The sequence below is a fragment of the Mus caroli genome, chromosome 2, assembly GCF_900094665.2.
Source record: "Mus caroli chromosome 2, CAROLI_EIJ_v1.1, whole genome shotgun sequence".
Classification (NCBI taxonomy): domain Eukaryota; kingdom Metazoa; phylum Chordata; class Mammalia; order Rodentia; family Muridae; genus Mus; species Mus caroli.
This window is the reverse complement of record NC_034571.1, coordinates 20641013-20653143: the sequence shown is the minus strand read 5'-3', so window position 1 is coordinate 20653143 and position 12131 is coordinate 20641013. Positions and strand designations below refer to the sequence as shown.

The following is a 12131-nucleotide window of genomic DNA, read 5'->3' as shown; positions in this document are numbered from 1 at the left end:
CTCTCTTTCTTCTTCTTCTTCTTCTTCTTCTTCTTCTTCTTCTTCTTCTTCTTCTTCTTCTTCTTCTTCTTCTTCTTCTTCTTTTTTTTGAGACAGGGTCTTTCTATGTAGGCCTGGCTGTCTTGGAACTTGCTCTGTAGACCAGGCTGGCCTGGAACTCACAGAGACACCCACCTGCTTCTGCTTCCTGAGTGCTGGGATTAAAGTATGTGCCACTTCCTCTTGGCAAGTCACCAGTGTTGGTGACAGCTAGAGTCATCGAATGGTCTCCCTGCTACTCTCTGCAATAGGCCAGTTGGCAGCCCACACCACTTTAGCCTTCCCTATGACTGTTCAAAGAATGGAACCAGCCCTGATTGCCTTTGGTACATCTGAATAGCAGCTCTCAGGATGGTAGCTGCTCTGTCTGCTTAATGAAATTGAAGAGTTTAACTAGAAAAGTGAGAGCTCGCAATGCGGTGGCATGTTGTAGTTGCCAATTCCAATGTTCTGGGTTCCCAATGAAAGATATACATGTGCAACCTTATATTTTAATATGCCTTAAACAGGTCAATAGTTGGGCCACTCCCAAACCTCCATGTAGCTAACACCCTCCTCTGATATTCCTGAGTTATTACTTACTAAAATCTATATTCTATCTTTCCTGCCCTAGATCAAATTGGGAGCCCCTGGGGCTGCTCTTCCCCATGTCTTACTATTGCTATGCTCTCTCTTCTGCACCCCTCAGGCCTGGTTTTTACTCATGGCATAGTGGCTATCTTCTTCCCTTGGCCCCTTGCCTGGGAATCCTAAAGTCCTGCCTTTGTCTCCTTGCCCAGCCATTGGCCACCGGAAACTTTATTTACCAATTAAACCAACTGGGGTAAGGAACCCATAGTGTCTTATGTGCAGATTCTTGTGCAATTTTGGGGACCCTATTAACATAACACAAGCATTAGACCAAACCCACAACAGTGACCAAAGATTGTAGTTCCCCACATGTTTTGTGTCAAAACTTTTCTGGGAGTACGCAACACACTCTTCACCCAAAATAGGGATCTTAGGACAGACCCAAGTATGATGACTGCCACAGTCTAACCTGGTGACCCAATGAGTTTCTCACTTACAGGAGCAGAAGTGACTCAAAGACAGCTGCACCAAAGCCCACCTCAGCCTGGGTGACATCTCACAAAACTGGGAACCGGGAGCAACTGCAGGCAGCTCAACAGGATGGAGAAGATCCTTTCCAAGTGTCTCTGGCCTCAACCTCTTTCCCACAACTCAGCCTGTTCTTCTTCTAGGCAGCTGCTCTGGTCTTGGTCTTCGTAGCCTGGCATTTCTGAGAGTGACTCTCAGCTATGTTTATTACGTACTCTGACAGGAAGTCCAGTGAATCTGGTCAGTTTCAGCGATTTCCTAAAGCTATTTCAAGTTGTTTAATCTTCCTGCTTAAAGAGCTTCTCTGCTGGAAAGAATATTTCTATCTGGAGGAAACAATTACATAATGCCACAGGATGCCAGCTACTCGATCCTGGAGAGATAGGCAATTGATGATGTGGGCTGGGGAGGAGCCATAGTGGGTCCAGATCCAGGGCCATGAGATCCACGCAGACACACGTACCATACAATTAAAAGTAAAAATTATTTACCTTTTAAGAGACAGACTCTCACTACTTAGCTCTGCTTGATCTGGGACTTGCTGTGTAGACAAGGTTGAACTTGAATGAGGAGAAAGAGGAGGAAGAGAAGGACTAAGAGGAGGAGGAGGAAGAAGAGGAGGGGGAGGCAGTTGGATTCAAACTTACAGAGATCTGCCTGACTCTGCCACTGGAGTGCTGGTATTAAAGGAGTGTGCCATTATATCCAACCTCAAAAATATTTTTAAAATTTTAGCTTGAATTTTCTTGAGATTTTATTTCATGTGTATGAGTGTATGCCTGAATGTATGCTTGCATGTAGTGCCCTTGGTGGCTAAAAAGAGGGCATCAGATCTCCTGGGACTGGAGTTATAGACACTGTTAGCTGCCATATGGGCACTAGGAATTCAACTCCTGTCCTTTGGAAGAACAGCCAATGCTTTTACCTCTGAGCTATCTCTCCAATCCATCAAAAGTAAATCTCTAAAAAGTAAATGAATATGTTAAAGTGAAGGAAAATCCCTCCAAAAGTTTAAGAGTTTCTGAACAAAAATCTTTCATTATAAAAGAATATAATGAAGTAATTTAAAAAATATCCCATGCTTGATATGGTGAGTCATAAGGTAATAAGCATTAAAACAAAAAAAATGTATACAGTGATCATGGAAAAAAGGAAGATAAAGATTATTGTCTCAAAGTAGACTTTTACGTGAATTTAGAACTGTTTCATATAAGCTGCAGCTTGCCTCTGTTTTCCTAAGTGGCCCATAGACTGTCTCCCGCAGTCTAAGTTCTTTGTGTAGCCAGTGGAATCCTCTGGCAGATGAGTCAGATGCCAGCAAGGAGAGCACCCCACTTCCAGAAGTCTTATAGGTTTGGGTTTGTTTGCCTTACTTGGAAGCAACTCCCTAGGCGCTTTCAGGGATTAGCTTTTAGGCTGAAGGGTGTGGCTTTGCTTACAGTTTCAGAGGTTTCAGCCCATGGCTGTTTGTGGCACCATTGTTTTGAACCTGTGGGGAGTCAGAGTATCCTGCCAGAAAAGGTGGAGAAGTAGAGAGGAGGAAGGGAGGGAGGGAAGGAAATAGGAGAGTGAGAGACAGAGAGGATGGTACTTAGACCCATATAGCCTCCAACAGCTGCCCCTCACATACCCACTCCCCAGCTAGGTCTCACCTCTCCTTCCACAACCTCCCAGCAGCCCATTCACTTATGAATCCATCAACGGATTAATCCATTCATGAAGTCAGAGCCCTCTCATGACCCCAAAGCCCTCACTTTCTGATTACTGCTTCAGTGGGGACCAGGCCTTCAACATAACTAGTTTTGGGAGCAACATCTCAGATCCAAGCCACAGCAGGGCAGAAAGACCACCACCTTCCACACTCCTCACAGCACTGTGACCTGTCTTTGTTTATCTTCTGCAAGAGTGAAGAGGACCCTTTCTTCTCCTCTGCCATTCAAGTGTGATTTGGGGAGATGTCAATCTGAATGCTGTTAAGACCCACAAGCCACTCTGTACTCACGGTGCCCACTATCACTCATTAAGTGCTATATAGATGTTTGTTTCTACCTTTGGTAGGAAAATGTCAGCTGGGTAAAAGTGGAGTCTTGGGCGTGGCAAACAGGTGCACCACGAAGGCTCTGTCTTAATGTTTATAAAATGAAATGGCAGATCAAGGACTGTCAGAACTGAGATCTTGGAGCACCCTAGAGTCTTAGATGAACAGCTGCATTTAGAACTCTTGACAGGGTCCACTGCAAAACCCTCAGGGGCCAGGGATTTCAAAGCAGGGCATGAAAGAATTATATGTATATATCTATATCTGTTATATATATAAATAAATATAAATGGAGGGGCGACAATAGCCTCCGCTTCCGATGGCCAGCAGTGAGAGGGAGTGGCTGACGACATGGCTTCCGCAGGACAGGGGTGTGGACGCCAATAAGAACCTAGGTTGCAGCTTCTGGATGCTATAGACATCTCCCTACGGGGGAGGGTCTGTTCGGGTTCGAGGAGCGCGAGGGTACCCGGGGACCTCTCAGGCTGTTGAGCTGGGGAACCAGACGCAGCCAAAGCTTTGGGCGGCGCCCTGGGGGCACGCAGAGGCTCACGCTGCCTAAAGCTGGGCTCACGCAAGCAACTCAGCGTTCCCTGAGGACCGCCGCGGACTCCGGCGGGGGCGGCCGCGGGGGCGGGGTCTGTGGGGTTCGGGGGTGTGACTGACGCGGATTGGCTAGGCTTGGCCGCGTGACCGACCCCTTATAGGGCGTGGCGTGGGGCCGCGGCTCGGGTGCGGTAGCAGCTGGCGGGCGAGGTCCAGGCAGCTCGCTGCGGCTAGGCTAGGAGCCCTTGGCGCGCCGCGCCCTCGGTGCCGGGCCGCGGAGCCCGGGATGCTCGCGGCGCCCGGGAGTCATGGTCCGCTTCGGGGACGAGCTAGGCGGCCGCTATGGGGGCACCGGCGGCGGGGAGCGGGCTCGGGGCGGCGGGGCCGGCGGGGCGGGTGGCCCGGGCCAGGGGGGTCTGCCGCCGGGCCAGCGGGTCCTGTACAAGCAGTCCATTGCGCAGCGCGCACGGACCATGGCTCTGTACAACCCCATCCCAGTCAAGCAGAACTGCTTCACCGTCAACCGCTCGCTCTTCGTCTTCAGCGAGGACAACGTCGTCCGCAAATACGCTAAGCGCATCACCGAATGGCCATATCCTACGGGGGCCTGGCCGGGCGGGAACCGGCGGAGGTCAGGGGCCGGGGCGACATCGGTGTCCCCACGGCGGGTCCGGGAGGGGCGGCTAGGGCCTGGGCGGCAGCGCCCAGTGGCCATCTTTCTGGTGCTGGGAGGGGGTGCGACCTGGGAGAGACGCGTCGAGGACCCCACGGCTCAGCGAGGAGGAGCGGGGCGGGGCTTCTTGGGCGGTCTCCGAGTGCGTGCGTGCGTGGTTTAGGTGTGCGCGTGTGTGGTCGTGGAGGCCACGACGGACCAGGTGCACTCTGGGCGGAGCCCCTTCTGACCTGAGACTTGTCCCTTCGTGCACTTGGTCTTGGGCAGCCAGCTTGGGGCACACAGCGTGCGGCTGACCTGGAGGACACGGGAGGGCGAATCCGAGTCTATGCAGGTGTGAGCTCTGTGTGGTTGCAGGTCTGTGCGCGTGCTGACTGCAAGTGCCTGCGTTTGTGTGCGGGCATCCACGAGCCGGTGCTGCGCGTGCGTGTGGTAGGCATTCTTGGTACATTATGTTCATGTGCGGGTCTAGATACTTGTGGCTGTCTTTAGGTAGGGTTTGCGCCTGCGCAAGGCCCGCTTCTACTGCTTTGGGGGGCGATTGGAGGGTTCCCCCGTGGCGCTGGCAGGCCAGGCCAGGCAGCTGTCCGTGGTGCTGACGGCGTCCGAACTAATGAGGGGCTGGGCAACTGCAGAGGCCCCGCCTCTTGGCTGCCCCCAGAACTAGGGCGGGGAGCTGGGAAGACTAGCTCCGGTCCGCGGGAAGGTGGGTGTCGGCCAGCAGTACTCAGCTGCTGCACTGCGCAGTCCTCTTCTTCACTACCTCCGTAGCGCCTCCTAGCCAGTCCTTAACCCACACACGCCCTTCGAATACATGATCCTGGCTACCATCATCGCCAACTGCATTGTTCTGGCCCTGGAGCAGCACCTTCCTGATGGGGACAAGACTCCCATGTCTGAGCGACTAGTGAGTGCTGGCTGAGGGTCTGGGGCTTGAATGGGTGGGGGTAGTGGCATGTTGTCTGATGTACCTGAGCTAGACAGGTAGGGCCCTATCTTTTATCTGAGAGCCCTTTGACTCTGCCTCCAGTGCCAGGAAGGGGTGGCCAATTGAGTCTGATGAAAGACCAGGGAACCACACAGTTTGCCTTGTGTCTAAAGACACAAGGCTGCCCCTGCTCCCCATATGGTTCATTTGGGCATGCTATGCTAGCCTTGATTTCTAGACTTAAAATGAGAGAGGGGCATTTCTCTTGAAGAGAACAAGAGTATCAGGCTTTATGGGTAGTCCTGTGGCCAGCTGATCACCTTTCCCGCCGTGCTCGCTAAGGAAGCACTTCTTCCCAAATGTTCTGGATCCATATTTTCCTCTAGGATCCTGAAAGAGTTTCCTAGAACCCAGTGGTATCCATTTTGGGGATCAGGGGCCATACCGCTGGGATTATGACTCTTATGTAGGGAGAGGCAGGAATGAAGAGGCCTTCTGGCCTTTGGAGGTTTGAGGGGTAACACCACTTCACAGGTGAGAGGGCACAGCATCAGCCACAGCTCTTTCCTGCTGCCCCTTTGTCTCAGCTTAGCATGTGCTTGGTGTGACTGTGAGACCTGGCACAGTGGTGTGGCCTCTCTTCTCACTCTCTCCTGTAGTTTGGAAGAGGGGTGGCCATGAAGAAGAACCAACTAAGACATTATCTAGGATGGCTCCTTGGCATAAGAAGGCTGAGTGAAGCCGGGCGGTGGTGGCACATGCCTTTAATCCCAGCACTCAGGAGGCAGAGGCAGGCGGATTTCTGAGTTCGAGGTCAGCCTGGTCTACAAAGTGAGTTCCAGGACAGCCAGGGCTATACAGAGAAACCCTATCTCGAAAAAAACCAAAGAAAAAAAAAACAAAAACCAACCAACCAAACAAACAAAAAAAGAAGGTTGAGTGAGATTAGAGTGTAGGCTGGGAAGGAGTGTGTGTCCAGTCACATTTCAAGGTAGAGGATAAGAATTGGTTCCAGGGCACTTGTGGGCATGTCAAATAGTGCCTGTGTTTCTCTGGAATTCTGGCAGAGTAGGTCCTCAGCAAGCTCTATCCTTGTGATGAGCACCCATTCCAGAGGGCAGAAAGCAGAGTGAACTTGAAGGTTCATCAGGTTGCATATCACCAATGCCAGGCTGCAGGTAGTGATCAAGTCTTTAGGGAACTCTGGCAGGTATGGCCAAGAGGGTCACAGGATAGACCCAGGTCAGCTCAAGGAGGTCATGAGGCATCTTTTCATGGACCAGTCTGGTGTGAGGTTTTCTGAGTACCCGTGTTAGTATATCAGATTTGCTGGGTTGGTGATGGTGGGAGAACAAACAGTATGTGCCTGCTTTGGACCTATCCCGGCAAGCCAGGAAGTTCTCTGCTAACTCCAGTTTTGCTTTTATGCCCAGTCCTCAGAGGCTGTTAGGATGAACAAAAGAGAAATGGGTTTGGAAACCGGAACTACTGCTCACGTAGTAGGTAGAGGTTGTGTGGCGATGTTAGGACCCCTTAGTGTTTCCAGCCTTGCTTGAGGTGGGCTTCCTCATCTCTGGGGACTCTGCTTCATACTTACTTTTCTTCTATAGCTGCCTAAGCCTTGAGCTTGCAGCCCAGTGGCTCCCAGGCCATTGGCATACCCATCTTCCACCCCCTCAGCCTCAGTCATGGGTCTGCCTTATCGGAGCTGGGCAGAAGAACCTTGGGTGTGGCTTCCTTGCTGGTGGCCCTTCTTTTTTCTGACCAGGAGCCTTCTGTGAAGACCTTCTGAGGTCAGCTCCATCTTTGGTGTCAGCAACCCCTCCCCTTGAGGAATAAGACCCTTCCATCTGAACTCCCGGAGCCTCATTCCTGTCATGAGCCAACATTAGGAGGCAGGACAGGAGCAGTAGGCCATCATGGAAGCTTAGTTTCTAGGCCCGTCAGATGGCGCTCCCTCTCACACGCTCACTCATACTCATAGGCACCCCCTGTTCCAAACTCCAGGGCCATGGGTGGCCATGGCTTATAGAAGTTTTGGGGCCTGGCTCCCTGCGGGCAAGAGACAAAGGGTAAGCTAAGGTGTTGGCAAGGCCCCTCGAGGGCCAGACTTCTTGGAGAAAGGCTTCTGCCGAAGAAGTCAGTGGCCCTGTCTCATCTGGCAGCTCTTTGGACCACTAGGCCACATGCCCAGTCTTTCTTCATGGGGCGTAGTGGCTCTGAGAAGCAGTTTTTGCTGGAGCTGGTCCTAGGGACCAGTCCTCGTGTGAGCAGACTCTGGGAGCTGGGTGCGTTCTTATCATTTCTTCCTCTGTTTAAAGCTGCTACACCAGAGTGTAGTGAGTGAATCATGCTAAGTCCCCTTGCCCAGCTCCCTCAACCTCTCTGCTCTCCTCCCCTTACACATGGTGTTCCTAATACATGCGTGGTCAGGTAACACCCTTCTCCCCAACTTCATATCTGGCAGGTTTTGGCTAAGAAGCAGACTTAGGGATGTCACTAGAGTCTCCATCTTCGTTCCTTTGATCCCGTTGTTTTCTCCAAAAATAACCTTTCCGTAGACTCTAGCCATACCTTTGTTGCCATACCTTTGTTGAGGTTGCCTGAGCCTTGGTGCCTCTGGATTCCTGGGGTTGCACTCACCTCTCAGCCTCCTGCCTGCCCTCTGGTCTCCACAGATACCACCGCTATAGAATCCTAATGCTGGAGATTTTCCTTTCTCTTTTTCCCCTGTCAGGATTTGCGTGTTCTGCTTGTCCATGTGCATTGCATGTATGAATGAGTCCCTAAGCAAAGTCCAAGCTTTCCAGATGACCGGCATAGTGGCCGAATGGAGATGGCTGCTGGGTTTACCTGTCATCTCTGCCCTGTTGCTCCCTCTCTGTGCCTTTGTGCTCTTAGGATAGAGAAGACTTCTTTGTATAGAATGGGTTGCTATAGTTAATACAAGGATTTGATTTACAGGCATCTCCAAAGAGCATTGTCCCTACCTTTTTAAAACCTCCTTCAGTAAAGTCTGCCCCATGATTCTGACAGGACAGTCCTGGGTGACCTGTGAGTGAAGCAGAAGCTGGGTTGACAGAGCAGAGGCTTAAGGACTCTCAGACATAATCGGGACACTTTTGCCACGCTAACAAATGGCAGGTCATATTCTGAGCCATGTCAGATGAGCACACTCAGGCTAGTGGGAGCACTGCATGTTGGGGAAGTGTCTGGCAGGTTAGCCTTGGGATAGTAGGTATGGTCATCAGTCAGGAGCTGCTGCCAAGCCACTTTTCTGAGGGGACAGAGGTGAACGCTGACTTGTGCTCTTCCTCAGGATGACACGGAGCCTTACTTCATCGGGATCTTTTGCTTCGAGGCGGGCATCAAGATCATAGCCCTGGGCTTTGTTTTCCACAAGGGCTCCTACCTTCGGAACGGCTGGAACGTCATGGACTTCGTGGTGGTCCTCACGGGGTAAGTGGGCCAAGGCTGAGTGCACTTGTGTGTGTGCTGCCTTGCTGTGGGGCAGAGGCGGCAGAAATGTCCATGTTGATACCCAGTGCCTTGACTCCGAATGTACTACTGGGTAAATGGGATTGCTTCTCCCCTCTAAGTAACACAGGCGCGTCTGTTCCCATCTGCTCGCTGTAACTTCTGCTGTGAGTGCTGTGTTTGTGTTTGTAACATGTTTTCCCAAGGGCTCACTCCTAGTAGCCTCTCTGGCAGAGCTTGCTTTCAGATCCCAAAAGCAAGGTGGTCACTGGGCACCACGGATGGGGTGACGGGCAAGTGAGGGGCTTCTTTGAGGAAGGCTTTTATCCATCTTGGAGGAACATGTGGAATCTGAGCCACTTCCTGTCTGAGGAGCTGTCTCCCCCATAGCTCTGTGCTGTCCCGTGGTGTGAGGCTGCATACTTATTCCTGGTTCTTGCCCTGGTAATGCTCTTTGTTTTAGATTTATTTAATGAGTGAGTCTTTTCACTTGGTTTTGTTTTGTTTTGTTTTTTGTTTTTTTCGAGACAGGGTTTCTCTGTATAGCCCTGGCTGTCCTGGAACTCACTTTGTAGGCCAGGCTGGCCTGGAACTCAGAAATCCGCCTGCCTCTGCCTCCCAAGTGTTGGAATTAAAGGTGTGTGCCACCACCGCTCGGCTGTGTTTTCTCTTGTATATGTACATGTGCCTGGTGCCCTCAGAGGTCAGAAGAGGGCATGAGGTCCTCTGCAACTGGATGGCCATGTGTGTGCTAGAAACTGAACCAGGGCTCTCTGCTAGAGCAGCAAGTGCTCTTAACTGCTGACCCATCTCTCCAGTCCCTGTGTCCCCAGTGTGTTTAGTCACAATGTACGCCCACTGCTTCCTCACATCAGCACTTCCTTAGAATGACCAAAATAAAACTCCCCATTGCCCAGGAGCTCAGGAAGCCAGTGTGTGGCCCATCCCCAAGCCACCTCAATTGATTTATCTGCTCAGTGGGCGCTGTACATCTTTTATCTGCCCAGTGGGCGCTGTACATCTTTCTTCTGGTGTTCTGCTGGAGGTTGAGGACTGTGGAGCTGCTGTGCTGGGAACAGAGGCTGTGGTTGGGATGATGGGTGCTCGCACAGAGCCTGTGGCTTCCCCAGAGGTTCCATCCTGTCTGGGGATGGCAGTGTCATCTTCCCTTGGGCCTTGTGCTTGGAGACTAAGTGCCCAGATTGGGACGCAGGGAGCTGGTCCATGATAGGTGGGAGCCCTTTTTAAACATGAGTTGGTGTGGTTCTATCTCCTCTGACCACTGACCTCCAAGGAGTCCTGGTGCATGTGGGTGTGGGGGAGGGGGTTGCGCAGTTGGAGAGCAGGAGAGAGGTGACTGGGAAGCCTGGGTCTGGGGCTTCAGTCATCATGGGTCCCAGGTTTTGAGGCATAAAGGAAGTTGGGTAATGACCTCAGGGCTCTAAAGTAAGGTGCACAGAGACATGGGGGTCTGCTCTCTGTCTTTGCGCTGTAGCTTGTTGAGGCAGGGAAGTTGTCTCCTAGAACTGTCTGGTATGCTCAGAGAATTTAGTATGTTGGTGACCTCGGTGCCTCCCATGTGATGGCAATCTTTGCACACTTCTGTGGATTGCTTGTTCCAAAGCAGGCGTGTGTTGACATAGCATTCATGGGAAGCCCTCTAAGGTTTAATGGAGACTTGCTTTCCACTGATGACCTAAGTGAAGAATCACTTGGGGTTGGTGAACAGTGTGGCCCCTGTGGGTTGGGTGTTCCCCACATCCAGGGTTACTACCTGGGGCGTCCAGGAGTAACTACAGCTGTTTACAGCTCTCTTCCCTTGAGATCAAGTCCCTGAAGACAGGTGGCATCTTATTTTTCAGAGTGTCCCTTGAGCCTGTGTTAGGGCAGACTTCTGGGAGGGTGCAGTGTGTGGTGGCCAAGCTGATGAATGTTTAGAGGACAGGCTGACAAGGAATGCTTGACCCTGTTACTCGAATCTTTTACTCAGGTTTAGGCTGCCAGGAGATAGGAGACCAGGAGGGACACCTGAGTTCCCCACGCAACCCTTGCCTATAGGACCCCTAGATCATCCAGAACTCTGAACCTACGAGAGGCCTGGGGGGTGGGGAACACAGTCCATTGCTCGGTGGTTTCAGACAGGAATGCTGACCTTCCTGTGAATGCTTGAGTGAAGATGTTAGGTCCACTGAAAGGAAGGCAGGACTGTCTTACTTTGGTCTTGGAGAAGATCCCTTTGTCCATTTTCTGTATATCTCCTTCTCTGCCTCTTAAACAGCAGCCTTCTCTTCTCCTCTCTTCTACTCCCCCTTCTGCTTCCTTTACTTTCCTGGGTTGCCCAGCTCATCTCAACCTCGTGTTCCATTTCTGCCCTCTGCCTTTTGTGTTTGCAAGAAAGTTGGCTCTGGTGTCCTGGTTTGAGGCTTCTCCCTTTGCATTGAATTCCTTGATATAGTGCCAAGTTTTGGGGAACCCTTCAGATGGAAGGGAGATGCATGTCTCATGGAGGCCTACATGTAGGACCTGCTAGCAGTTGCTCGGATGCTCCTGTAGGACCCGCATGTGCCTCTGTTTGTGGGAGGTTTTGGTGGGAAACCCAGGGAAGAACCCATCTCTAACCCTCCTGCGCTGAGGTCCCTATGGCAGGGTATATGTGGAGGTGTGGCACCTTCTTGTTACTTTCTTGTTATTTTGTTGTTTTAATTAAGCTTTGTTTAATTGGTGCTTAGAAGGTTAGAAGCTCAGAGGGGAAAGGCAGACAGCACCCTGGCCTGTTGCCTAGTGAAGCCAGGCATATCCCCAAGTGGCCAGCAGGGGTCTCTCTTCTCCTGATGTTGGTAGAGGTTGTGAGATGTCTGGGCAGGGGTAGGTAATGGAGTTGTGCCCTTTACCCCCAATCCCTCAGAGAAGCCAAGGCTGGGTGCCTGCTGTTCTCTTCCTTGCTTCCCTCTCAGGTGTCTTGTTATCTGCATCAGTGTATATGGTGCAAGGGCTGTGATCAGCTAGGTATGCTGGGCGCTGGTTGCTCTGAGGCATAGGTAGGATCTGGTTTTGGGTCCTATATAGTTCAAAGGGATGCTTCTGGGACTCTGGGGGTTATGAGAGATGTTGAAAGCTTCCAGGCATTGAGACTGACCTGTGGGATGTCTGCCTGTTCCCAGAGAGTCTGGCCCCTCAGCTAGGAGTCCTGGTCCTCACTGGACCAGCCCATGGATTGCCACCCAGACTCTTGTCCCTTTGTGGCATGGGACAGGGCCTCAACCTTTTAATATGGACTCTGCCTTCCTAGTAGGAGAATGGCTCCCTTTCTGGTCCTCCAGCTGACTGTAAGG

General features: G+C 51.7%; 1 protein-coding gene across 7 annotated transcripts in view; it reads left to right on the top strand.

The window, feature by feature from the left end:
- Positions 1–3923: 3923 nt before the first annotated feature.
- Positions 3924–12131, top strand: part of Cacna1b (calcium voltage-gated channel subunit alpha1 B) — a 171978-nt gene continuing 163770 nt past the window's right edge. For all 7 annotated transcript variants that reach the window (XM_021155454.2, XM_029474069.1, XM_029474066.1 and 4 more), the window contains exons 1-3: positions 3924–4313; positions 5196–5301; positions 8642–8781. In XM_021155454.2, the coding sequence (XP_021011113.1) occupies positions 4030–4313; positions 5196–5301; positions 8642–8781 (530 nt within the window). In that variant the 5' untranslated portion in view covers positions 3924–4029. The remainder of the gene's footprint in view (positions 4314–5195; positions 5302–8641; positions 8782–12131) is intronic.